We start from the raw sequence: 27,977 nt of genomic DNA on the forward strand, positions 1-27,977 counted from the left end.
CATTTTTCATATTAATGTCATATTTCTAAACTTAAGCCAATGTTAAATTATGCGGATGGAGATGACGCGCTCAACCTCCCGATGTAAACAAACATGGCAGCGGCGGCCAAGGGTAAGTGATGTCGTCTCAATGCCTCATGAATTTATTATTCACTGCCAGTGTTTTTAGGTGACATAGGGATCTTTTAAAATTGTGATAGTATTTGTAGCGTATGGTTCTGTTTTTTCTTTTTCGTTTTCCCAAATTCAAAGTTGAGCACATAGTTGTCTCCCATAGTTACCTTCTTTGGCTGCCATAGGCAGCCTATAGAGGTCATCCTTTGGTCATTTAATTGGATTTCTTATGATATATATCAAGCTTATATTTTAACGAATTTTATCTCAAGTTAGTTTATTATAGTTACTGACGGAAAAGGCTTTAATAATTAAAGACAGCTGTTTCCTATAGAAAAACGCCCGTTCTCTTAAAAAATGACATTATTTTCACAGCAAGTTAAAACAATTCTCGGGGTTTATGTATGATATCGGCCACCTGCATCTATGATTACGGCTAACTTAGAATACGGCAGTGGAAGGGGGGTCGCAGGGGTGGCGTTAGCCCACGTTAGCTAAGTAGGTAAGGACATGGTTTGACGGTCTGAACGATCCCCCGGTCTCAGAATTCTCCTTGACGTTGTATAATGGTTCTTTTCCGCCATTAGCTCGCTTCGCTCGCATGAAAATAAAACTTCAAGCTCGTATGTACTGGCAAGCGGTAATGTTGAGCTGCGCACGCTAACATTACAGGAAAATAAAACATCAACCTCGTATGCACTGGCAAACGGTAATGTTCGCGCATGCGCAGATTATCAAGGAGAATTCTGAGACCGGGGTATCGTTCAGACCGTCACAACGGCTTGTAGGTTAGGTTAAGGGGGAAAATTTAGGTTAGTTGATGTCAATTTTTAATCCAAATGGGAGGAACTGGCCTCTGATATCCAAAGGCTCCCAATTCTCTAAAAAAAATAGTTAATGGGGTTAGCTTGCACAGCTCAGCATGTACCGCTTGTCAGTGCATAGGATCTTGGATGTGTTTCTTTTTCCGAGAGCGAAGCGAGTTCACGGCAGAGCAAAAACCATTAGATTTCTAAAACATATCCCCATTTTTAGACTGTATAACAGGTTTTTGGTTTATTTGCTGTTGAAATTATGGTCTATTTCAGTGAAAGCACATTATATACTACAGGAAAAACTATATTTTTCTGGCCAAAATTTTGTTCTGTCCATAACTATAATTTTACCATATTTATATTAATTAGGCTAGGGTAGGTAAGGTAGGGCAGGATACAGTAAAGTAAGGTTTCATTAGGTTAGGTTAAGTGAAGTTTGTACTATTTACCTAATTTTTGAACTGTGACCCAGTGTCTTTCAATCAATCCAGTATGAATATTGGGGTTTATGTATGATGACGGCCATGCCCCATAACTCCTATATAGTCAACCCTATCGCTAAGAATGTGGCAGTCTAAGGGGGTTCGCAGGGTGGTATTAGCCCTCCCTGTTAGATGAAGACGTCTTGTAGGTTAGGTTAGGTGGCCAAGTTTAAGTTAGTTGGTGTTCAATGCCCGAGGAGGTCCTATCTGTTGTTATACAAAGGTTCCTGGATATTTATTTATCCGTGCGCTATTCAGAGATGTGATGTTCGATGAACATGATCATAGCATCCTTGATCAGCTGCTGATGCATGAGAGGACAATATTATTTAGATGGTGTCTTTATAGTTTGATAAATATGGATTATCAATAGTTATCCTCCTCAAATTGTTCAACACACCTTTGAATACTCTATGTTCACCTCATACCTTCATTATTAAAGGATTATTCTCTATTTTCACAATTTTACCTTGTATCCATGAGTAATTTTATCCCCTTCTAGTAGGTAACAACAAGAGATGTTAGGTATGGATTCTTAGGTCAAGTCATATTCCTGTTTTTGTTTACCTTTAGAAATATGGTTTTCTTGTATTTCAACCTTCTTTATAACTTGAAAAATACTGGTTTTGACAGTTATTGTAGGGAGAATTGATCAAAACGTCTAAAAATACACCTGAAACAACCCTTGTTTTCTCAAAATATATTATAGGTTGCTTGCAGTATGCAATTTTACCTTTGAGGGGTGGGGTTGTGGAGTTCTGGTTGGGTAAGAAGACAACATCCTAAGTTAGGTTAGGTTGCAAACATGATGGCATTTGGATTAACCTTTACAGAAGTGTATATGATAATTTTGTTATAGTAGACATTTTAAGAGTCGAAAAGACATTAATCATAGAAATTTTGCAGTGTCATTACTGCACTGTATAGATTTACAAATAGCCTATAACCTAAATGTTTTATGGTAAACTAGTGTATATCTGACGAACTAAATTAGCCCATATGCATAGATTCACACGTTATGATTATGGGCAAGATTGTCCCTGATATTTTCCCAACTTGGCGTAATGCATGCGTTTAAACTAATGAAAATAAAAGAGAGCGGTTAAAGATTAGTTATTGTCTATTTTTATATACTGATACAGTATTTATTGTAGCACTGTAAATACTGTAATATAAATTGTAGCACTATAAATACTGTAATATATGTATTGAGCATTCCAATCAACTCTAAAGAAATTTTCACTTTAACTAAATCAATGCTTATTTGATAACAAGAACAATAATTGGTGTAGTGTAGAAATTATGACTTCTAAGTATTATTCATTCTGATATGATACCTAAATCTATCTGTTTTGTTGGTATGATAATTATAACATTTACCATTAAACAATAACAGATATCTTTCAGATGTTTTCATAATTCAATAAATTACATGATTCCTTATTGTTTTGTCCATTAGGTGATGTTAAGTCTCATGGAATGTTTGGTTTGTGTAGTCCTTTTTTTTTTTTTTTTCACAAGTGGTCCTTGCTCAGTTACGAGCTGCTACAAGTAATTTTAATGGGTTTAACAATATTGTATTTGATATATTATTTTAGTGTTTTACAGATTCCAGTGTATTTTCAAGCCACTGTTCTTGATAGAATTCTTTATCATTTTAGACATGTACTCCTATTTATTCTTTGTTAGCTAGACCATGGAAAATTTTGCCTTAATTTAAATTTCTAGGTTTGGTTACGGACAAAAATTTGGAAAGTATGTGCTAAATACATCACAGTCTGATAAAGGGCCTGTAAAATCTTTGCATTTGCATGTTAAAAGGGAATATATTAAGCTGAAAATTACAGCCAGCAATGTCTTTTTCAGATGTGAATGAAGTATTTTCAAGATTGTTTGACCATCGGCCATTTTTGCGTGGTGAAATTGACTATTTTAAGAAGGAATTTGAGGTGAGTTGTCAGAACTATGATACTAAGCTAAGATCCTTGTTTAGAAAGTGTATTCAGTAGAATAATAATGTTTATTTTCTTGATATCAAGTATATAAATAACTGATGTGCTGTACAGTATGTAATTCTTTATTCTTTATTACGGTTCACGTCTGGAAATCTTTTTTCATGCAAAAAGGATGTAACTATAAAAAATCTTTCATATGGAATAAAAATCTGTGCTTAAAATTTGTTGTGTAATATTGATTCAGGTTAGTTTTAATGTTAAAACAATTTCAGGAAAAGCGCGGAGACAGGGAAGTCGAACAGCTTTTTCGATCTTTAGAACTAATAACTGAGATCAAAGAAGGACAGGTAAGTTTGTTCATGCAACTAAAGTTTGCCTTAGTTAGAATTCTTGACAATGCTAAAATCTTATTCCCCTTTGGTCACGTTACCCCAAGCTGTCCAAGTTCTTCAGCTTAATTTGCAAACCTTCATCCTTTGATAAAAGTGAGACTTTCAGCAAAGCTGGGAGTGCCTGTTTAAACTTTCAATTGTACAGTATTAGAGTTTAATGTGCTATCTACTGTCAATTTTAGATCCTGATAGGTAAGATGTCTGTTACTGATCTATCTATCATGTATGTGAATGTAAAACAACAACGATAACATGAACCGAAAGAAGGTACAGGTAGTTTTCCTTTGATATCATGGTGCTCCGTCAGAGGAAGCATTCCACTGCCGAGTGTAAAGGGGAGACGCGTGGCCCTTCTCTCCCTTAGTGTTTAACAATCCTGGAAGGCAATACGGATGTATCACCTGGCTGTGCTGTTCTGGTCTCTTCCTCCTGAGTGTTACCATCAACCTGTGTGATTCTAAGGAAGAAGACCTTCAAGGTCTCCCTTCTCCCCTGCTTCACCTTCGCTGAGTCTTCGCTGTAACTTCTGAAGAAGAATGAGTAGAATTTGTCATTGAAGAAGTTCAGGAAGTCCAATTGTTAGTAGTTATGTACATGTAACTCAAATCTTTTCTCTATCCCTCTGGGAGACATTGCAAGTACCAGTAACCTCTCATCTTAAGTGAGTCCATAGATGGAAGAAATATCTGCGCACACAACACTAAGGACTTGTATGGGAACTCTGTATGGAAGTTTTCACACATTTTACCTGTTCACTGTCTCGTGCAGAGAGGAGTGAGTGAAGGCCAGAAATTGTCCTACAGGGCGAAGAACATCAACTCTCGCAAATCTCATATGAGGTGAGCATACGCACTGCTGGTGGGATGATGGGTGCTACCCTTCCTTCCCTCTCCCTGGACAACCTTTCGCTCTTTCCTCTCATACTCCTCTGTACACGTTAGATCCCCTTGTTAGGATTCTCCACAAATATGATTACCTTCACGTTATCAGTCCTCAGAGGTTAGTGCTACTTATATACATTCGTCTCATTAGCCCTATACATTTTCACACTCAAGGTCTCCTTTGCGCATCCCCTCTCCGTGCACACGATCACCCCCATACACCACTGGGAGTGTAAGATCATCATATAGTAGGGTTAGAAACGGCTTTTTGCCCTAAGTCTCTACGTGCCTAGTCTCCATGTGCAAGGTCTGCATGTCCCTTATGTATTTTGTAAGGCACGTAAGCGAGGAGTCCCTCACTCAAGGTCTACATGTGCAGAGCTCATGCAGATTGTAATCCACATATAAGGTCTCCATGCACTAGAGATACACTCACCAAAACCTCATACCTTAAGACTTGTCTCGCTAGTTCTTCACACGCTGAACCCCTACTCACCAGATCTTCACGTGCTGAATCTCCAAAAGCCAGAAAACTGTCCTCAGGATCCCCACACACTTGATCTTATCACATGGAGTTTTCACAGACCAGAACCATATACACCGAGTCCCCATGTGCCATATCCCTACATGTTTGATCTCTATTCCCTAGGTCTCCTCAATCCAGAACCCTACATGCAGATTTCTCAAGCATTTGTTCCTCCAGTGTTAGACCATCTCACACTAGGGCTGCTTGTGATTGGTTCTCTCATGATCGCCCCACTTGAGAACATTTATCAATGAGAACCTCTTATAGTCATTCAGCAAGAGATAGGACTAGGACCCCATGGAGAGTTATGGCGTTGACTTCTATGCCGTGGGCCCCTTGATACTCCTCAAGTGATGGAGATCAACACCTGTCAACATTCCGATGCCCCAATTATGAGACACTCTCCCCAATCCAATCTCCCCCATACACAATGGAGGGATGGTATGGACGGAACGTATCCACTAGAATCGCTTACGAAAAGTTACGTAATTGAATATGTTCATGTATTCACAGCGCTTCTCGGACTTTATATGATTTGACACCTTGTTTGGCCTGAAAGAGTCAAGCTGGTCTCATTGGGCTGGTTAATCTCTTCGCTTTTAATGATAGTAAATAATGGACCCCCTGCACCTGTTCTTCAATAACTTTTGGGTCACAAAACCTCTGGCAACTGTTACATTCCAGCTTTCCCAGTACAGTCAACCCTCTGTCTTTGCAGGGGTTGGGTAACAGTGATACCCATGAAGAGGAAAAAACTACTTATTATTGGTGCCCTATGGCGAGTCAAGTTATAACCTCCAAAACAATGACCACTGCCTACGTGTGGTCGACTTATATCCTAAATAAACTGTACAGTACATGGTTTTCCCGTGGTTTACATCATTGTAATGTAGTTTGTATTACCTAACAAAGGAAGATGAATCATAACGAGTAAATCGTCACCACGCCACCCTATATATAAGCAATGACAATAAACTATTACTCCTATCTAACAACACTCGCTGATGCTCTTATTTACAGTACTATTACTGCAGTATAGTTAAATCAGCTAAGTTCATACAAAATCACTTGTAAGTAATTGCTGTGTCATAAGTAATCGCTGTCTTTGCAAGGTCGCCTCACAGCCCTACCAGCTCATCACCATTACACTGTTATTAGTTCTTTTTCTATAAGCATATGAATACCTTTAAGGCAATTGACAGTAAAGATAATATGAAAAAAAAAGATTGTACAGTTCTTTTCATGTGCGACACCACACTCCTTACACTCGTCACAGGGCATGCCCTGTTTGCAACAACGCCCCACAGGTTGGGCACACTAAGTGTGTGTTGGTCTCAGCCAACGACATGAAGGTCCGCAAGGGCGACCATCATGACCAGGGCAGATCCGCATTGGAACGTCAATGAAGAAGTACAGTCACACCTAAATAGAGAAAGACGAGCGTAAAGCATCAATGTCTATTGGCTAAACCTTGAGGAGGAGAGAAAGAGGAAACAACTGCGCTCTATTAGCCTAAAAGAAAAAGTAACTAGATCACTGATCTGTGAGTGTATATATAGGTGGCTGGTTATCCCTAGCCACCCCCTACCCAGTGTCTCGGTGGGGTTGTCACCTCTCACCAAAAGTTTAATTGGCTGCCTTCCAGCTTTGCCAAAAGAATATCCATAATAAATTACTCCAGATTTGTGTTAGTTAGGGAAAAATACAAATTATTTACGAATTTGTCATGTTTTGTCGTCACGAAAACGTTCCGATTGTGATCCCTCCTAGCAAGACAAATTTCCTCACGGTAATTCTCCACAATCGGAAAGTTTTCGTGACGACAAAAATAATGTTTATTTTTCCCTAAATAATACAAACCTGGAGTTATTTATTATGGATATTCTTTTAGAAAAGCTGGAAGGTAGCCAATTAAACTTTTGGTGAGAGGTGACAACGTCGAGACACTGTGTAGGGGGTGGCTAGGGATAGCCAGCCACCTATATATGCACTCAAAGGAAAGGCATCCGGCCATGAAAAATTAGTCAAAACCAATATGGCCAGTGGAGATTGTGAGATTAACCGATGATGAAGTGTGGGACAGAGGTAGATGGAGAACACTGGCCAGAAACATCGACCCCACATAAAAGTGGGAAAAGATGCAGACAAAGAAGAAGAAGTAGTTCTCCACAATCAGTGTTTTCCATGGAATTGGCCACAATGTTGTTTCCACGAATTTTGCCACTCTTTGTTTCCTACATAATCAGTGACCATATCAGTAGCCACAATTGGGAACCATACAGTTAGTAGCCGCGATTGTGAATCCTGCAACTGTCTTAAACACACCATCAGAAATTACGCTCGTTCATCAGTTAGTTGTTACCTTCGAGTCACAGGAATGGTTTTCGGTAATAGGTAAAGGAGCTCACACTCCTTCCGGTGATCAATGAGCACGAGCAATACAGTTCAGAACATAGTCAGTTGCTCTCGTCCCTCTCATGAGTTGGGAAATTCCCGAAACGCTTCATTCTAGATCTCCCGACAGGTCGATACTGCTCTTCGAACTAGCTTCCCACACTCAGAGACCAATCCATAACCGAATTTCCACAGACGGCAAGATCTTGCAACTTGATCGCATATTGGAGTTGGAACAGGTTACTTCTCAAATCCAATCTCAACATATGTATAAGCACTGAGATACAACATAAGAAAGAGCACACTCACTACTGGTAGGAATAAAGGGCATCCATCTTCTTTCCCCTTCCTAAACATTCAATTTCTCTCTTTCTCTCTCTCCCTCTCTCCCTCTCTCCCTCTTTCTGGGAGAGTGAGTAGTAGTGCGTGCCAATACTTTTCTAATTAAGGAATGTACTACCCAAGCAGAAAGAAGTCGCCCAAGTACAAGATGACCGACTGGGCCAAATCTCATAAACATCAATCAATCCCTATGTATGGTATTGTGGAGGAGTACGTAGCAAAACTAAAGCCCCAGTAAAGGGTTTTTGGTACTAGGTACCAGAGCACTGTTACTAGCATTAGGTCTCGTATGAGACAGAACGTGACCACTATGGGTCAAGATGTTAGCTTCAGTGACTCCATCATCAATGTCCATCACTTCAGTAATTGTAACACTGACAACAAAGATCCAATATAAAACTCAGGAACAATGACCTCCTCTTTTTGTATCCCAAGCAGCTTCTTGTTAGACCTTTTATTGGGTGCAGTTACATACTTCCCCTTGACCCAGAGCACAAATTTCCTAACAGGTAGAAGACAAGGACCTTTCTAACATGGCAACCACCCTATTAATGGTCCTTTAAATCCCAAAGAAACACAATGGAGAGGGTATACTCAGAGTCTTCTAAACGATTCTCCAGGTCTTTACACTCAAGTCTTTCGGAGGAAAAATCTACTTTGGATCAATGACCCATGTTCTTCTTGTTAAAAAGGAAGACAGCAAGTACTATGTGGCCTGCCATCCGGAAAACGCCAAGTACCATACGGTCGGCCATCTGGAAGAAGACTTCTTGTGCTCAGTGAACCTGAAGGATACATACATCTAGGTACTCATCCTTCAGCTCATCAGAATTATTTCCTTCTCATCCTCTAGGCTTTGGTTTTCAGTTTGAAGCCAGAACTTCAGTCTTTCTTAAGCCTTGGCTGTTCATGCTTATCTTCTGGTAACTGCTTGATTGAGAACCACTTTTCAGGGTTTTCTCAACAACTGACTTGTCCTGTCTCCCTCCAGGAGACAATGCTCCACGACCGAGACTGTTGACCTTTTGCCACCATCTGATAATCCAGCCGCATAGCCAGGCAGAAATAGAGGATCAGATTTTCCTGATAACACATTTTTAGCAGATGGAGGGAAGTAGCGCTGTTGTTCCCACATGACCATGAACTGACAACTGGACTGTATCATTTGCTGAAATGTCCTTCATCATAGGGGAACTAGTTTTACACGAGCTCCTAAACCAGTGATAGTTCCAGGATTGTAGGAAGCATCATGAGCAAGCAGCCAGAAATTTCCTGTCTGGTTTCAATGAAACAGGAAACGTGGGAAGATCAGGTGGCTAAGGACTTTTCTTCTTCTAGGGGAGTTTCACTTGAACCCCACATTTAGGGAGCCTCCCATTCTCAAATGAATCCAAGGGGGTTGGGATACACTTGAATTACATAAACACTTTAAGAGGGAAGTGGTTCACGGAAGTAAAACACCTACTTTTCAACCTGTTGCAAGTCCAAGCAACACTTTGCTATCCTTCCAATAGGTTTTAATATTCACCCTGTAGCATTGATTAACAACTCCACCTTCATGACTTACTTCTACAAGCAAAGGGGTTCTGTTTTGCAGATTTGGCGATTGGGCAATCAGGTACGCACCTGGGCAACCAATAACAGGATAGTTTCATGCTAGTTCCATTCCAACTAGTGGGGTTTTGTAAGCAGAAATGCTCAATTACAGGATCAGGATTAGTAACTTCTCACTTTTGTGAGTGGTGAAAAGATTTTATGCATTTTGGATACAGCCATCGAGGACCCGTTTGCCTCCCTGTTGGTCCAGAACTCCAGTTCTAAAACATCTTTTAGCAAGCTGCTTTATTTTCAGAAAATCAGCAGCATTCGTGTCACCTTCCAATACACCAGTTCCTTTAGATACCCTAGTCATTCTGTCTGAGTGGCAAGACCTCAAAGTGAAGAATTCAGACCTATACCCTTTTGGAGGATCAGCCTGTGTTGAGGTGTACCTTTGAATTGTTTTCCCTCTCTAGAAACTTAAGCCCCTTAGGATGTGGCTCAATCCCTCAGGTCTCTAAAGTGGACCCTCTTATATGTACTCTTAACTGGGCATCAGATAGGTTTTGACCTCTTAGACTACTCACGAGCCTCAGCCTTGGCATTACGATGAGCGTATCGCATGTCAGTTTGTATGTCACAAGTCATTTCCAGAGGAGGAAGGCCATCTTATTCCATTCCAGAGTTTGTCTCCAAGAGCAAGCTTGTAGCCTGACTCGACTAAATCTCATGCCAGCAGGTCAGAATCGCTCTCTATTTCTTGTAAGGAATTGGTGACACTCATAGATCTCAAGTCCCCTTGCAGAGCACCAAAGATTTTCTACGTAGAAAGGGTATAGGTGAAGATACAGTATCTGATAACATTGTGTTGTCTGACTATTGTACATCCAGCTATACTGATCCGGTGAGATTCTTGAAGTACTATCTCATTTCGAGAGCATGAAGTCAGAGATATCAGATCTACCCTAACCTCCAGTAAGAACCTGTCAGTAGCACTAGTCATGAAGGTAGGATCTGGCATGACAGACAGCTTTCGCTGCCCTCTGCCTACAGTATTTATCCACAGGTTCCTGGATAACCTTATCCGTGGTCCTGCAGTTTCTACTCAATAAGTCTTATTGCAAACCAAGCTCCCTTATGGGACAAGTAGCATTTCTTTCAAAATCAATTGCTGCGACATAAGTCTAGAAGAAGAGGTAGACAGTCTGCCTGTTCTCTTCCCTTTTTCCCTTTTGGGGTAAAGCAGTTGTTCCGTAATATGCGAGGTAAAATGCTACTAGTTCTGTATGACTGTACTGTATTGAAGTAACTCTCCATCCTCACAAACGAGGGGAAGGATGGGTGAAATATATGCAACTTACTCCTCATAATTATCATACATTCAGATGCAGTATCCTTATGAATATAGGTTCTTCCACAATCGCCTACCAGTCTCTTGATAAGGACCTATCTTAACACTTGCGACATCTTCATGCACAGGTTATGAGGTTGACAGGAGTCATCACTTTTGCTCTATTCCAAACCAGGCTGATTGGTTTTTAGGGAAATCCTTGCCCCTAAGGATGCGTCTCCTATTAAAGGTCAAATGTTTGTATTATGTGTAGGAACAAATCACAAATTTTAAAGTAATTTTTATTTTTCCTAACCTTACAAACCTGAGATCTTTAATAGGTTAAGGTCACAGTGAAGGTTACCCCACCCCTGCCTACCTTCCGCATGCCAGCTGCTGCTAATATCTTGTTAAAAGTTTAAACAACCTTTTCCAGCTTTGCTAAAGGAAAAATGCAAATTACTTTCAAAATTTGTGATTTTCCTTTAATTTTCTGTTCTGATTTCAAACAAATCCTTTCTGGCAAGTATATGTCAGCCTCAAAATGGGACTCACTGAACTCATGAAAATGCTTTGTAATAAGTAAATATAATCTATATTTCATAGGTTTAGTTTATTTCCAGTTGTGTAGTATGTATGGTGACCAAAAATAGTGAACTGAAATTTTCCCCACATTAAGGATTCTCTTTCATTATACCAGCAACCCACTCTCTTGTTACAAGATTTATAACTAAACATACCCTAATTTGAAAACAGTGGGCACTGAGTTGCCCAAGAGAAAACCTTATTTTTTTATCCAACCAGTTTGTCAAATAGTACAGGAATTAGGCACAGCTTTGTTATAGTAGCAATCTTTACATTGTAAAATATGAAAATTGTTTGGGAAACAAGTTTTTCATCTCATAATTGATAGATATTATTTTTCACCATTTTCCTTCACCAGTGTTTTCCCCTCTCTGATGATTCTAGTTCTCCAGCCTACCATTTTGAACGGCATTTTCACTTGAAGTGCTCTATATGCACTTTGCTGTGTTAGATTCTTGAGTTTTTTATTAGCATTACAATTATTTTTTGTATAAGTTGTGTAATTTTTTTAGATTGAAAAAATTGTTGGGTCGTCGGATGACAACTTGCCAAGAACCATTGCTGATATCCAGGTGGCTCTGCATATGTGTGAGGATACTCTTGCTACAGACAAACAGTTCAATACTGTAAGTATCAATTCTTAAGTGGTTTTGTTTATATATTCAGTAATAATAAGGGGAGAATATAAATAGTTCTTGTGAATAATGTAGTATGATTGTTTACTTTTGACTAGGTTGAATTGATTTTAAAGGCAATGAGCATTATCAAATAAGAGAAAACTTTTCCACATTCAACTTTTTTATCAAATACTTTTTATCCCTCTCTCTCTTATCTATTCAACATCCTAGTCTTACATAACTAGCTCTCATCAGTAAAGAAATTTAACTCCTTTGCAATTTATTTTAAGATATACATATGGATGTGAATGATTCACATATTCGTATGCATGGGTAAATGCTGGCCTCTGATTTTTCAGTGATTGTAATTCCTCTTAATTAAATCATCAATGCATTTGTCTTGATGGCACTGAATGACCTCCTTGTATTTGTGTTAGGCCAGTAGGCCAAAATTCCATACATTCATTTATTCCAGTTTGTCAACTTTGACCGTAAATATCAGACTTTGATTACCCACCTTCTTGTGTTATATACAATGAGGCTTTTGCCAACATTATGTAAATGAGATTCAAATTTTTATTGTGGTTATATGTTGAGGGATATTTGTTTTTTTCATTTGTTGAAATCATGCGGATACAAACTTCTGAGTCATTTTTATAGTTTTACTCTAAGTCAGCTAACTATGACCAGAAAGAGAAAAGAAGCCCACTGGTAACTACTGTATATGATAGATTACTTTGCAACATTTAAAGCTGGGCAGTATTGTTAGCAACTATGAGGTAAGCCACTTCTCTTCATTGCTCAAGAGATGGTTACCTTCTTCTTTACTCTATGGTCATCAACAACTAACATCCTTGATTACCCTTTCAGTGTTCTTTTAATACTTCTTTACTGTGTTTTACCTTGTGTTTTGCAATATAAGCAATGTTACTAGTTTTATGCAGACTTGCAGCAACCATGAAGGCCACCCTTGTGGTACTTTCATGAAACGGGTTGAGGTTGATTCGCATCCCCTTTTCCTGAACTGCCATATGAGGCAGTGTTCTTTTGAATCCCCATTTTGATTTTTGTTTAGAGTGGCTGTCCTCCTAGTGGGAAAATTATCATGCCCCTCATAAGAAGTGAGCCTAGAGGGTTAGATCCCCCTCCTCATCTTCTTCCGTGGAATATAAGAAGCGTAAGCCCCTTCCTATGATGCACGTTTCTTCCTACACAAATACAAACCATTCACTCTTTACTTTGGATATACAGTATTGCTCCGGCATAGCTGGAAACTAGCCATAAACTTTTTACACAAGTTCAACAACCTTCTGCTAGTTATCAGGGGTAGACTAATCACCCCACTCATACACTCATCTTGTATATTGGTCCACCACTAATAATGAAACTTACTGCAAACAAAAGTATTCTCGGGTGAGCAGGTTGGTAGGAGACAGAAAAATAAGTCTGAAATGGATTCGTTTCCTTTGGGGTTTCCCCCAACGGCGAACAATTCCCGACTTATTTCTCCAGCGCCGTATTCCTTCCCTTTGACCTTTGCTTGTTCTGTGTTCTTCAGAGGACAAACGAGCAATAGCCTGGCTGCTTCCCCTAGTGACCACAGGGAAATCTCTTTTGTATGTTGACTCTTGCTTTTCTTGGGGCTTTCGTGTTACCCAGCTAAGGAACAACTTTTGGAGGCACTAATTCATGGGACACAGCAGAAGCACACATCTGCGTCTGTAGGGGTTGGCCTCGACCTTCCCCCCTGACCCTAGGGCTTGTGGCCGAGAGATTTCACCAGCAGGCCCCTAACGCTGAGATCGCTAGGCTCCGAAACTCCTCCATGGAGGGGTTCTTCCTCTTCAAGGGATGTCGAGCAGGCTGCGGAGAGGTGGAGGAAATCCAACGCGGATTCCGTCATTCTTAGGGCCCTAACAGCTCGGCCCTACAGACCTCCAGCCCCTCCAAAGACCAGCCTTACGAAACCATCATCTATTAAAACGGTAGCTGTTTCAAAAACAAAGATGTCTTAGAAGCACTTTACTGTCAAGGATGGGAAAGGCAACAAGTCCAATCATGGAGGAAAGCATCAGAGAGGTGGTGGTAAAAACCGCAAGCGCTAGGAGAGGTAATCTCCCTGCTTTTCCACCAGTAGGGGGATGCCTACAAAGCTGCTGGACCAGGTGGATGCAGCTCGGGGCTGAACCTTGGACGATCTCCATGATTCATTCAAGATATCACGTCCCGTTCATTTCATCTCTCCCTCCACTGACCAAGAATCCAGGGCTTTCGAGCTCCTTTGCGATGGGATCAGCAAAGGGGCAGGCCCTTCGGGCCAAAGTCCAGACCATGTTGGAGAAGAGCTCTCTTCAGGATGTCCTCGACGGTTCCCAGGCTTCCTCAGTCCACTCTTTCTTGTAAAAAAGGCATCTGGAGGCTGGAGACCAGTCACTGATCTCTCGGCTCTAAACAAGTTTGTTGAACAGACTTCGTTCAGTATGGAGACAGCAGACACAGTCAGTCTAGCGATAAGACCACAGGACTTAATATTTACACTGGTTCTAAAGGACGTGCACTTCCAGATCCCAATCCATCCATCTTCAAGGAAGTATCTGAGATTCAAAATCGACAACAAGACCTACCAGTTCAAAGTGCCATGTTTCATCCTTTCCTAAGCACCTCAGTTCTTCACAAGTGTGTTTGCCCTGGTGTCATCTTGAGCTCACAGGTTCGGCATCTGTTTCCTCCGTTACCTGGATGACAGACTAAGCTTAGCAGACTCAGTGGCAACCCTTCTTCAGCACCGGGACAAACTTATGAGACTTTGCCAAGATCTAGGGATCATGGTAATCTCGAAAAGTCTTCCCTGCTTCCCACTCAAAGACGTATACCTGGGCATGGTATTAGACACCAAACAACACAAAGGCTACGAGAAGAACTCCCAGCCCAGAAGGGGCTATGTCTCCTCAGACATCTATTATCCCTGGCCCATCTAGTTCCCTTCGGTCACCTAAGTATTCGATCTCTCCAGTGGCTTCTGAAGTCCAATTGGAATCAGGCCTTCGATTCCCCAGACACTGACTCCCATGGGATCAGAGGAAAAGACAGATCTCGAATGGTGGCTGGCAGATGAGAATCTGCTGAAGGATATCGATCTTCTCGTCCCTCCTGATTTGATGCTGTCCCTTGAATGCATCAAAAGGAGGGGGTCCCACGTGGTGCACCACACGACCTCCGGCCTTAGGTTAGAGTCCGAATAGTACCTTCACATAATTCTATTAGAGATGAAGGCTGTTTTTTTCTGGCCCTTCAAGAGTTCCAACAGTTCCTGGCGGTTCACTCAGTGGTGGTGATGAGCGACAACACCACAGTAGGGGCTTACATCAAGGAGCAAGGAGGTAATTTTTCGCAGCCCCTATCACATCTAGCAGTAGAGAAGGGCAGAAGTCCACTCGGTCTCAATATCAGCTTGCTTCATTCCAGGCAAGAGGAATATGCTCGCTGACAATCTGAGCAGAGCATCACAGATAGTAGATTCCGAATGGTATTTGGATCATCTAGTAACCAACAAAGTCCAGACTTTGTGGGGTTCCCCAACTGTAGACCTGTTCGCAAAGGCCCTGAACTTCAGGCTCCCTTTGGAGTGCTCCCCAGTCCCAGATCCCAGTGCTCTGGCTAGATGCATTCCAACAATGGTGGGACAACATCGACACATACGCATTCCCACTGTTTTGTCTGAGGAGAAGAGTACTCATCAAGACCAGAACATCGGTTAATCTTTCAATAACCCTCATAGCTCTGCTATGGCATCATGCGGAATGGTTCCCAGACCTTCTGCTGCTCCTGATGGAGCCCTTAAGAGGACTTCCTCCACGACACAGTCTACTTAAACAACCACATGTCAACATTTCCACAAGGCAGTAGCTTTGCTACGCCTTCACGCCTGGAGACTATCCAGCATCTCCTCTCTCAGAGAGGTTTTTCTCAACAAGTCGTGAAGAGAATGTCTGTATACCTGCGAAAATCATCAGCTTCATTCTACCAGGCGAAGTGGAACGTCTTCTGTGGTTGGTGCCACGGAAGGGGTCTCAATCCATTCAATACCACTATTTCAGCAATAGCGGAATTTTTCGTATATTGAAGGACGAAATTATCTTTTTGTTTCAGCGGTGAAAGGCTATCGCTCAACCTTGAGTCTAGCCTTTAAAGTGAAAGGAATGGGTATTTCCTCATCTTTAGAACTTCCATCCTCATACGAAGTTATGAACTTACATGTCCTCAGTCAGAAGTGTGAGACCTCCCCCATGGCACGTGGTTCAAGTTTTTTTGGTCCCAAGAAGGATCCCTGTACGAACCATTGTGACAGGCAACAGTTTGCCTTTTAACCTGGAAGACGGTGTTCCTACTCACCTTGGTCTCAGTCAAACAAGTTAGCGAACTTCATGGTGTTTCATTTGACATCGCCCATTCAAGAGGATGTGTAGAGGTAACCTTCAGCTTTGTCCCTGAGCTTGTTGCCAAGACTCAGAATCCAGGGTTTCGGATCCTAAATTCGACTCCTTCCGGATAACGAGTCTCCGCTCTGTAACTGTCGACCCAATCATCTGCTACTATGTCCAGTAAGATGTTTGAGGCGCTACCTTAAGAGATCCGCAGCAGTTCGGCCCAGAGTGCCCTCACTGATGGTCAGCACAGGAAGAAACAAGAGGAGGCTCACGTAAAACACAATATCCGCATGGATTCACAGGGTCATTGACCTTGCTCTGAACCCCGATCCTCCTCCAGCATGTCGTCCCAGAGCCCAGGATGTTAGGAGCATAACTACATCTCTGGCCTTCAAGAAGAACTACTCTGTGACGCAGGTATTGCAAGTGGGCGTGTACAAACGGCAAACTACGTTCACCCCCCACTTCCTGCAAGGCTTGACACACAGGAACCTTGATACGTTTTCTATCGGTCTTGTGGTAGATGCAAAAAAGCTGGTTTAGTACCTCAAGCTTCTTTTTGGGCAAGTAGCAGAAGGTTGAGGCCATTGGTTACCCAGGTTTTAGTCTGTGTAAATGAAAGGGAAAGTCTGGCTCTTTTCCTTTCTTCATCCTCCCCTCTCGTGGGGAAATCAGCATCCTGGGTCCTCTGCACAAGCTGACATCAAACCTCTGCAGGTAACCATTGCTCCCTTGTATATCCTAGTATTATCCGAATACTGTTGCGTCCCCATACCCTGTTGAAGTGGTTTTGGGAATGTCTCGGTCTCCTCGGTTATTCCTTGCAAGTCTCAGAATACTCTTTACTTTGACAGTCACATTGCTAGTTTCTCATCACACACAGCTTGCATAGGCCGCAGACCATGCTTAGCAAGTTTAGCGAGGTGTTAGGGTCTCGTTAGTGTCGCACTAATCTCTGGACAATAGGGAGTACACCGGGTAAGGCCAAAAAGCCAGATTGCCAGGGACATCCACCCTCCTAATGGGTGGGTCACCCCTATAAATAATGTTGGTTTGTATTCCAGTTACGGAACAAATAACAAATTCGGAGGTAATTTGTGTTTTCCTAACGATACAAACCTGAGCTATTTATACATACTTGCCTGCCAACCCTGTCTCCCTTAAAGTCCTACCTCAAAGCAAAGTGAGCTCAACCACAGATGTGTGAGTAGGGGGGTAGCAAGCCCCCCAGCTAACTAGCGGGAGGGGTAGTTAACCCTCGCTAAATTTTAATGGCTCATCCTTTCAGCTTTGCCAAAAGTAATACCCTTAAATAGCTAATGTTTGTACTATTAGGAAAAATACAAATTCCCTCTGAATTTGTCATATTTTTTTTACACAAAATTACAGTTTTAACATTATTTGGAGAAGAGGACAATACAAATTTCTGAAAAATTATTCTATAATCACTTCACAATGAATGGAAAAAAAATATTTTGCTTGATTAGAGTGAAATACAATAGAAAATTTACCAACTTTTGGCTTTTACTGTTCTGTAATCAGCAGTAAATCAAATAAACATGGACACAAAGGTTATTGTAAATTAAGTGAGCATGTATATCTGATGGTGACAAATCATAGCTTGAGGCTGATCCTCTCCCTCCTACTGAAGGGTTAATAACTTCCACTCGCCTAAGGGTGAGTCTCCTTAGTAAAGAGCAAATTATTTGTATTCGTGTAGGAACAAATGACAAATTTGGAAGTAATTTGTATTTTTTCTAACCATACAAACCTGAGCTCATTACTCATACTTGTCCTGCCATCATCTATCCCCCTAGAAGCCCTGCCAACAATCAAAGGTGACGTAATACACTAGGTGAGTGAGTAAGCGGTGTGGCTGATTTACCCCCCCCCCCCCTAACTATCCGAGGGTCGTTCATACCTCATGTTAAAGTTTATGGCTAGGTTCCAGCTATGCTGTAAATATATCTATAGTTCAGATGTGTTTAGTTAGAATTACAAATTACAGTACTTTCAAATTTGTAACATTTAGCCTCAGTTTCCTCTAAAAGAATTAGCAAGCTACATGACTAAAATTACCTGATATCAAGGGGATGGAAAGATTTGTCTTTTACTTTTGTTCCTGAGTTTGTGGCAGAAACCCGGAACCCATCTGTTATGGATAACTTTCTTTTAGCATCTCAACTATCAAGAAGGTAACTGATGATCTGGACAGTTTGTTACTGTATCCTGTAAGGTCAATTTGACATTATCTAAGGGGAGCCAGCTGGCTAATGCAGTTTTTAGGAACAAAACTTTAACATTCATACCACTTAATAAGGTTACTTAGGACATCCCTAAACTGCATAGGTTTTTTGCCTCTGGCCTTCTATTTTGCGACACAAGGGCAATTTATCTTGAAAATTAGTGTTTTTCAAATTCTATCTCCTCCCTTAATACTTAATATTAAGACTTGGGATCAATACCACGTATAAGCATGATATAGACCTCAAATAGAATTAAGTTTTTTATTTCTATAAGTCAGTTTTTTGCTAGATATGAATTTTTTCATTATGATAAAAAGATAAACACTATATTTCTGGAGAATAAAAATAAGAAAAAAAGTATGAAACAAAAATTGGAAAAAGGACTATTTTATTGTTTTATAATGTTTTTCTAAGTTATATACCAAATTTCAATGCTATATTTTTAAAACTAAGGGAAAAGATAAATTTGAAGGTCAATAAGTAGTTTTGAGATACGGGCGTTCAAAGTTTTTCTTTGTATTTTTACAAAGATAATGTTAATACATCATGATTATTATAAATTTCATTTTTCAATATTAAACTTACCCGATGATCATGTAGCTGTCAACTCTGTTGCCCGACAGAAATCTACGGTCGGGATACGCCAGCGATCGCTATACAGGTGGGGGTGTACACAACAGCGCCATCTGTGGTCAGGTACTCCAGTACTTCTTGTCAACAAGACCTCAATTTTTCCTCTGTCGTGCCACCGGCTAGACCTACTTGGATACGCTGTTGATTCTGGAGTTATTGTTCACGATTTGGTGATGTATTTGCTCTAGAGTTTAGCCTTCGCTATTCAGGAAGCTTTATCATTAGCTTAGCAAGTTTTTGGAATTAATTTGATTTAATTTTGGTGACGAAGAGAGTATGAACTCTCTTTCACTTTTAAATGGCCGACCCTTCCCTTAGACGGAAGTGTTGGTGTCGAAGAGAGTATAGACTCTCTTTCTTAATTTTGCTTAACAAAGTTATAGATTTATTTTATATCTCTCCGCCTTTTATAGGCCTCTTCGATTAACTTCCTTTTATTATAAACTTATAAAAATTAATTTTTAGGTTTGTTTATTTGCGACCTTTCCTAATAGTAGGCGGTCTTTTCTTGGAACCGAAGTTAATTAACATTGAGCCCGTCATATCGTTTTTGCCTGTTAAGATTTTATGCTATTTTAATTTTAATGATTTTGAAAGAATTTCTTTGATAGTCTCGTACTGTTTTCAAAGTTGAACTAACGTTTTGTTTTGTCTCCGCAGTTGTTGACGTTCAGAACGTTCAACTTGCGCTCTATCGTTACGATAGAGAGAGAGTATTCACGGTTTCACGTTGCAGTAAGAGTAAACCGATTCTAGCGTTTTGTTCATTCTTTCTTAGCTTAAATGGTTTTAATTCTAATAAAGGAACTTTTTATTTGGGAAATCTTTCAGTTTTTTTCCTTTAACAATAATATGTTTTAACGATATATATAATTGGGCTCATCTCTCAGGTTCTAAGTCAAGAGAGAGAGAGAGAGAGATAGAGACGGAGGGAGAGAGAGGAGGATAAACGTTTCGTTCAAGCGGGTAACGTTGTTATCGTTTTTGCTCTTCTCCCTAGTCTCTTTAGGGGAAGAAGGTAAAACGTTTCTAGAGTTTTATTCTTGTTCCCAGGCTTTATGCGGTGAGAGATTTTAAACGTAGTTTATTTGATCTAGTGTTTAGTCTCTTTTCCAGCCACTGAATTCTTTATCTTTCATTTTGTTTTTCTGTTACATTGTAATTCTGTTTTCGCAATTACTACCTTTTAATGAAGGATAGGATTGCGTGTTTCAGGTACAAACCACTTAAAGTTTCGAGTTCAGTGAAATAAGTGCAAACAGAAAATCAAAAGTGATAAAGTGATAAGCGCAAAGTGTTACAGTGTTGCGTTCGAGGGTTCGTCTGTTCGTGCCAGTTGTTCGCCTAGTCTGGGACCTCTTACAAGCTCCCAAGCCCAGGGGAGAAGTAATGTCGAAGGACTTATGGGTTCATCAGGCCTTGATCGACGAACAGACGTTTCCCTCCGTGGTTTCGGGTGTATCCACTCACGTAGCCGACGTGATCACCCCACCCACACAAAGACGAGAGAGCCCATTTATTCCTCGTTTGCGGAAGAGGTTTCTCGCAGAAACCATGGACCAAATCTTGCAGCTTTTAAGTGCAAGTCGGTCCCTTCCGCGCAAGTCCAACGGCCTAGGTGTAGCCACTGGGTCAGTTCGGACTTGCTGCAGTACGACAACTGCACACCTCCCAGAGAGGCAAGGTGGTACCGCAACAGGCAGTAACTCCGTCTGTTGCTGCACCAGCTGTTTTAGACCCTCAGTCTCAATGGACAGTACTCCGTTTGTTGTTGTCTTTCATAGACCCTAGTGGTCCATGCTGCAGACTATACAGTCTCAGCTTGCTCCTTCATACAGGAGTATCATGCTGGAAGGTTGACAATGCAGCCTGTTAACCTACAACCCGCCGAGGTTGTGCGCTCAGCAGATACTGCGGCTGCCTGCTCCCACCCTCCACCTGTGAGAGCTCCACCTCCGATGCGCAGTCCACCCTGCCAGACGCATGTTCTTGCTGCGCCTCCTGCTTTCATGCGTGAGCTGCCGCATCGGGAGTTGCCGGGTTCCAGCACTATGCGGCAACCTCCTCAACCCATGAGGCAGGAGCCTCATGCTATGCGGCATCCTCCTCAACCCATGAGGCAGGAGCCTCATGCTATGCGGCAACCTCCTCAACCCATGAGGCAGGAGCCTCATGCTATGCGGCATCCTCCTCAACCTTGAGGCAGGAGCCTCATGCTATGAGGAGCCTCATGCTATGCGGCATCCTCCTCAACCCATGAGGCAGGAGCCTCATGCTATGCGGCATCCTCCTCAACCCATGAGGCAGGAGCCTCATGCTATGCGGCATCCTCCTCAACCCATGAGGCAGGAGCCTCATGCTATGAGGAGCCTCATGCTATGCGGCATCCTCCTCAACCCATGAGGCAGGAGCCTCATGCTATGCGGCAACCTCCTCAACCCATGAGGCAGGAGCCTCATGCTATGCGGCATCCTCCTCAACCCATGAAGCAGGAGCCTCATGCTATGCGGCATCCTCCTCAACCCATGAGGCAGGAGCCTCATGCTATGCGGCATCCTCCTCAACCCATGAGGCAGGAGCCTCATGCTATGCGGCAACCTCCTCAACCCATGAGGCAGGAGCCTCATGCTATGCGGCATCCTCCTCAACCCATGCGGCATGAGCCTCATCCCATGCAGCATGAGCCTCATCCCATGCAGCATGAGCCTCATACCATGCAGCATGAGCCTCATCCCATGCAGCATGAGCCTCATCCCATGCAGCATAAGCCGCATGCCATGCAACATGCTCTGCATACCTTACAGCATGCTCTACATACAGCATGCTCTGCATACCTCACAGCATGCTCTGCATACCGTACAGCATGCTCTGCATACCTTACCGCATGCTCCTCAATCACACATCTTTGGTTGTTGCCAACTCACAAGACTGTCAAGCAGTTTCATAACGTTGCCTTCTGGTCTGCTGCTTTTGCACCAGTGAAACCCTCACTGAGAGAACTTAGCTTTTCTCGGATATGGTTCCTGTAGATGAGAAAGTGCTATTCTCCCTCCTTCTGATATTCCCTTGAGGACTCTGTCATTTGGAGAGGAGCCTTAAGCTGCTTAGCCTCCTATGGACTTTTATTTAAGCATAGCATGCTTCCAGGGAGGGTAATGGTTCCGCTTCAGTCGCTAACCCCGTCTGTTGCCACACCTGCTCCCATAGACCTTGAGCTTTGTTGCAAGACATGCAGTCCAAGCTTAGTCCTTGTTAGAGGATTTTTGTTTACGGAGTCAGTGTGTCACTGGGAAGACGTTCAACAACCAGCAGAGGTGACTTGTTGTGACGCAGTGCGGCAACCTCAGCAACCCGATAAGGAGTTGTCTGTACTACCCAGACAGTCTAGACAGTTTCGGGTTGTCGCTGTACTTCCTCGCTTCCCCATGGTTGACAGTTCACAGACTGCGCAGCAGTACCATGATCTTGTGTCCGGCTCCGTCAGACGACTGGCTTTTAAGAGCTCCCACAAGTCGTCGCTGTCTGGAGAATCTCAGATGGACTATGGATCTGACCAAGGAACTGGGCCTCCTGGTCAATTTAGAGGAGTCCCAGCTCGTCCCATCCCAGACCATTGTCTACCTGGGTATGGAGCTTCAGAGTCGAGCTTTTCGAGCTTTTCCGTCGGCCCCAAGGATCTACCAAGCCCTAGAATGCATCCAGAGCATGCTGAGAAGGAACCGATGCTCAGTCAGGTAGTGGATGAGTCTAACAGGGACACTTTCATCGCTGGCCCTGTTCATCGAGTTAGGGAGACTCCACCTCCGCCCCCTTCAGTATCATCTAGCTGCTCACTGGATAAAGGACATGACGCTAGAGACGGTCTTAGTTCCTGTTTCCGAAGAGATGAGGTCTACTCTAACGTGGTGAAAGAACAGCTTTCTTCTCAAGGAAGGTCTACCTTTGGCTGTTCAGAAACCCGACCGCCGTCTCTTCTCGGACGCATCAGACACGGGCTGGGGTGCGACTTTGGACGGACAGGAATGCTCGGGAACATGGAATCAGGAGCAAAGGACACTTCACATCAATTGCAAGGAGCTGTTGGCGGTTCATCTGGCCTTGATAAACTTCAAGTCCCTTCAGCTTAACAAGGTGGTGGAGGTGGACTCCGACAACACCACAGCCTTGGCTTACTTCTCCAAGCAGGGAGGGACTCATTCGAGGAAGTTGTTCTAAATCGCAAGGGACCTCCTCATCTGGTCAAAAGATCGAAAGCTCACGCTGGTAACGAGGTTCATTCAGGGCGATATGAATGTCATGGCAGATCGCCTCAGCCGGAAGGGTCAGGTCATCCCCACAGAGTGGACCCTTCACAAGAATGTTTGCAGCAGACTTTGGGCCCTGTGAGGTCAGCCAACCATAGATCTGTTCGCTACCTCGATAACCTAGAGGCTCCCGTTGTATTGTTCTCCGATTCCAGACCCAGCAGCAGTTCACGTGGATGCTTTTCTGCTGGATTGGTCCCATCTCGACCTGTATGCATTCCCGCCGTTCAAGATTGTCAACAGGGTACTTCAGAAGTTCGCCTCTCGCAAAGGGACACGGCTGACGTTGGTTGCTCCCCTCTGGCCCGCGAGAGAATGGTTGATAGAGGTACTGCAATGGCTGGTCGACATTCCCAGGACTCTTCCTCTAGGAGTGGACCTTCTACGTCAACCTCACGTAAAGAAGGTATACCCAAACCTCCACGCTCTTCGTCTGACTGCCTTCAGACTATCGAAAGACTCTCAAGAGCTAGAGACTTTTCGAAGGAGGCAGCCAGAGCAAGGAGGACATCCACTCTCAGAGTCTATCAGTCTAAATGGGAAGTCTTCCGAAGCTGGTGCAAGGCCAATGCAGTTTCCTCAACCAGTACCACTGTAACCCAGATTGCTGACTTCCTGTTACATCTAAGGAACGTAAGATCCCTTTCAGCTCCTACGATCAAGGGTTACAGAAGTATGTTGGCAGCGGTTTTCCGCCACAGAGGCTTGGATCTTTCCACCAACAAAGATCTACAGGACCTCCTTAGGTCTTTTGAGACCTCAAAGTCACGTCGGTTGTCCGCTCCAGGCTGGAATCTAGACGTGGTCCTAAGGTTCCTTATGTCATCAAGATTTGAACCTCTCCAATCAGCCTCTTTTAAGGACCTCACATTAAAAACTTTTCCTCGTGTGCTTGGCAACAGCTAAAAGAGTAAGTGAGATCCACGCCTTCAGCAGGAACATAGTTTTCACATCTGAAACGGCTACATGTTCCTTGCAGCTCGGTTTTTTTGCTAAAAACGAGCTTCCTTCACGTCCTTGGCCTAAGTCGTTCGAGATCCCAAGCCTGTCCAACTTGGTGGGGAACGAACTGGAGAGAGTACTTTGCCCAGTTAGAGCTCTTAGGTACTATCTAAAAAGGTCAAAACCTTTACGAGGACAATCAGAAGCCTTATGGTGTGCTATCAAGAAGCCTTCTCTTCCAATGTCTAAGAACTCAGTTTCTTACTACATCAGGCTTCTGATTAGGGAAGCACATTCTCATCTGAAGGAAGAAGACCTTGCTTTGCTGAAGGTAAGGACACATGAAGTGAGAGCTGTGGCTACTTCAGTGGCCTTCAAACAGAACCGTTCTCTGCAGAGTGTTATGGATGCAACCTATTGGAGAAGCAAGTCAGTGTTCGCATCATTCTATCTCAAAGATGTCCAGTCTCTTTACGAGAACTGCTACACCCTGGGACCATTCGTAGCAACGAGTGCAGTAGTAGGTGAGGGCTCACCTACTACATTCCCATAATTCCATAACCTTTTTAACCTTTCTCTTGAATACTTTTTATGGGTTGTACGGTCGGCTAAGAAGCCTTCCGCATCCTTGTTGATTTGGCGGGTGGTCAATTCTTTCTTGAGAAGCGCCGAGGTTAGAGGTTGTGATGAGGTCCTTTAGTATGGGTTGCAGCCCTTTATACTTTAGCCACCTAAGAGTCGTTCAGCATCCTAAGAGGACCGCTACGCTCAGTAAGGAAGACGTACTTATTAAAGGCAGAGTAATGGTTCAAGTCGACTTCCTTACCAGGTACTTATTTATTTTTTATTGTTATTTGAATAACTAATAAAAATGAAATACGGGATACTTAGCTTCTTTGTTAACATGTATACTGGTCTCCACCCACCACCCTGGGTGTGAATCAGCTACATGATCATCGGGTAAGTTTAATATTGAAAAATGTTATTTTTATTACTAAAATAAATTTTTGAATATACTTACCCGATGATCATGATTTAAATGACCCGCCCTTCCTCCCCATAGAGAACCAGGGGACCGAGGAGAAAATTGAGGTCTTGTTGACAAGAAGTACTGGAGTACCTGACCACAGATGGCGCTGTTGTGTACACCCCCACCTGTATAGCGATCGCTGGCGTATCCCGACCGTAGATTTCTGTCGGGCAACAGAGTTGACAGCTACATGATCATCGGGTAAGTATATTCAAAAATTTATTTTAGTAATAAAAATAACATGTTCCTTTTTGGATATTAATGAACCAAAACAAAATTATTTATCATGATTTAATCATAAATGAGGATCCCTTTGCTCAATATCCTTCTTTAGGCGAGACAGTGGCTCCATCATCTATCTCCTTCACTAACTCCACTAATTTCGCTGATATTACCGACTTCTGCACTCTTATTAGAGCGAATTTTCTCCTTCCTTATGATAATGAGATGTTGAAATTGTTTTTTCCTCTTTGAAATGCTGAAATTCCTACCAAAAACGAGAAAAACAGATGTAAAAATGAGTGAATGTCAAAGGTCAAACTCAAACATGTACTCTTTAGGAGGTTTGTGGTTAGACTGAAGGGCAAAGGATGTAATTTACCGTGTAATACATCGAATTGTGACTCTTGTAATCTATACAGATGCCATTGCTCACAATTTGTTTTACATTAAAATGTAATAATTATCAAAATTTATGATAACAGAGGAAATGCTGCATTTTCTTGTAGGGAACAGTGTTTTTAGTTTATTGAGTTACTATTACTAATTACCCTGTAACTATGAAAGTAAGAGGTGTTTTGACCAAATATTTCGTATACGCATTCTCCATTGCCATACGAAGTACCGTGAATTTTCTCAGTATTTGGGGTTTTTCTTCCTATACCCCCATATAATGGCATACCAGCCGGGCCCCTTAAGAAAATTGCTGTATTTCGTCCTAGCATTCCTAAATTGTTCCTGAGTGCAAGTTGCAAAGAAAAGAAAGGGACAGACAACAATACAGTATATCTGTTTTGTTGCACGAAGTTATTCTCAAAGCATATAAATCCTTGGAAGAAGCACTGCCTGGGCTCCCTCCTGGAGCTCATGATATATGTGGTGTTGCTGCAACCCTAGGGTTTTGCAAAAACCACTCAGAAGCCCAAGTCCTTAGTACTGGACTTTGGAAGGGACAGACCACCTTTACAGCGCATTTCCTCAAGGACTGTACCCACAGATCACTTGACACTTTTCTCTTTGGGCCCATTAGTGGCTGCTCAACAGATAGTTTAGGACTTGCCCTTACAGAAGAACTAACTTTTATTTTTGTCATAAATGAGAGTGTGAATGTAAAGAATTAGTTCTTTCCCTCTCCCCCTACTTGACATCTCTCACTTGTGAGTACAGTACCAACATTGAAGAAGCCCTTATGTAGGTAAGATTTCTCTGTGACATTTAGTTTGTAAGTTAGAACAATTTTTCAATACAATTCTTTTTTTGTTCTAACTGAATTTAAACTGTGTTGAGTCAGTAACTAAAGCATTACCTTAAAGCTGATATCAGGACCTTGCCTCACTTACGAGTCTGTCTGGTAAATCATCTTTTAATGTATCTGGATTAAGGCTAGGCAGACAGCCTTCCAACAGCAGTGTCTTCCTCCCACCTAAGGAAGACTCCCGTTATAAATGGCGAGGGTTTGTATCCTCGTGGGAACAAACTACATATTATTAAAACTATTTGTATTTTTCCTAACTATACAAACCTAAATCATTTATTTTAAATTGTCTGCCTCATCCATCCTATGAGTCTAGACCATTATAAGATTGAACCATGGTGCTGTGGGTGGACAGCTGATAACCATACAATGTTACCAACATCCCAATAATTTTTTTTTTCTTGTTGTAGCAAAACTATTAAGAGTAGACCCCTATAAATGACTCAAGTTTGTATAGCGAGGAAAGACAAAAATTCTTTTTAGAATTTATAGTATTTTTATTCGTACGGGACCTTTTTCATATAATTTTTCACATAAGGTATTTTTTGTAGGAGGAGCTGCTAGCCAAGAAAAGAGCTGACCGCAGCGCCCGGCTTGGAGCTGTACAGCGGGACGTGGATGAAAAACTGAAATTGCTTGATGATACTTATAAAGATAAGGAGAAGGCTATGAGGTTACAGTTTGAGCAACTAGAAAAAAATACTGGTTATGGAAAGTGATTTGACATACTGAGCATGCAGTTCACTTCCTAAAACCATGACTGAATAGTTTCTTCATGAGCACTTCAGTGTCAAATTTGTTTTAAAGACAATTTTCTTGGACTTGCTTTGCAAGAATATTGAGCTTAACACTTATGACTGTTCGAACCTTATATTGATTTAATTTCATGTGCTTTATGTGAGAGTTTTTATTTATCATCTCTGAGGGAGGTTTATTTTTGTCTGATGAA

The 27,977-nt window shown here is 42.0% G+C and overlaps 1 protein-coding gene across 1 annotated transcript; it reads left to right on the forward strand.

The window, feature by feature from the left end:
* Positions 1 to 40: 40 nt before the first annotated feature.
* On the forward strand, positions 41 to 27,964 carry Muted (biogenesis of lysosome-related organelles complex 1 subunit 5). Its single transcript, XM_068371160.1, has 5 exons — positions 41 to 112; positions 3,278 to 3,360; positions 3,639 to 3,713; positions 11,868 to 11,981; positions 27,580 to 27,964. The coding sequence occupies exons 1-5, from the start codon at positions 94 to 96 to the stop codon at positions 27,745 to 27,747; spliced, it is 459 nt and encodes a 152-aa protein (XP_068227261.1). The 5' UTR covers positions 41 to 93; the 3' UTR covers positions 27,748 to 27,964.
* The last annotated feature ends 13 nt before the right edge of the window (positions 27,965 to 27,977 follow it).

This window comes from Palaemon carinicauda, chromosome 3, assembly GCF_036898095.1.
Source record: "Palaemon carinicauda isolate YSFRI2023 chromosome 3, ASM3689809v2, whole genome shotgun sequence".
Classification (NCBI taxonomy): Eukaryota; Metazoa; Arthropoda; class Malacostraca; order Decapoda; family Palaemonidae; genus Palaemon; species Palaemon carinicauda.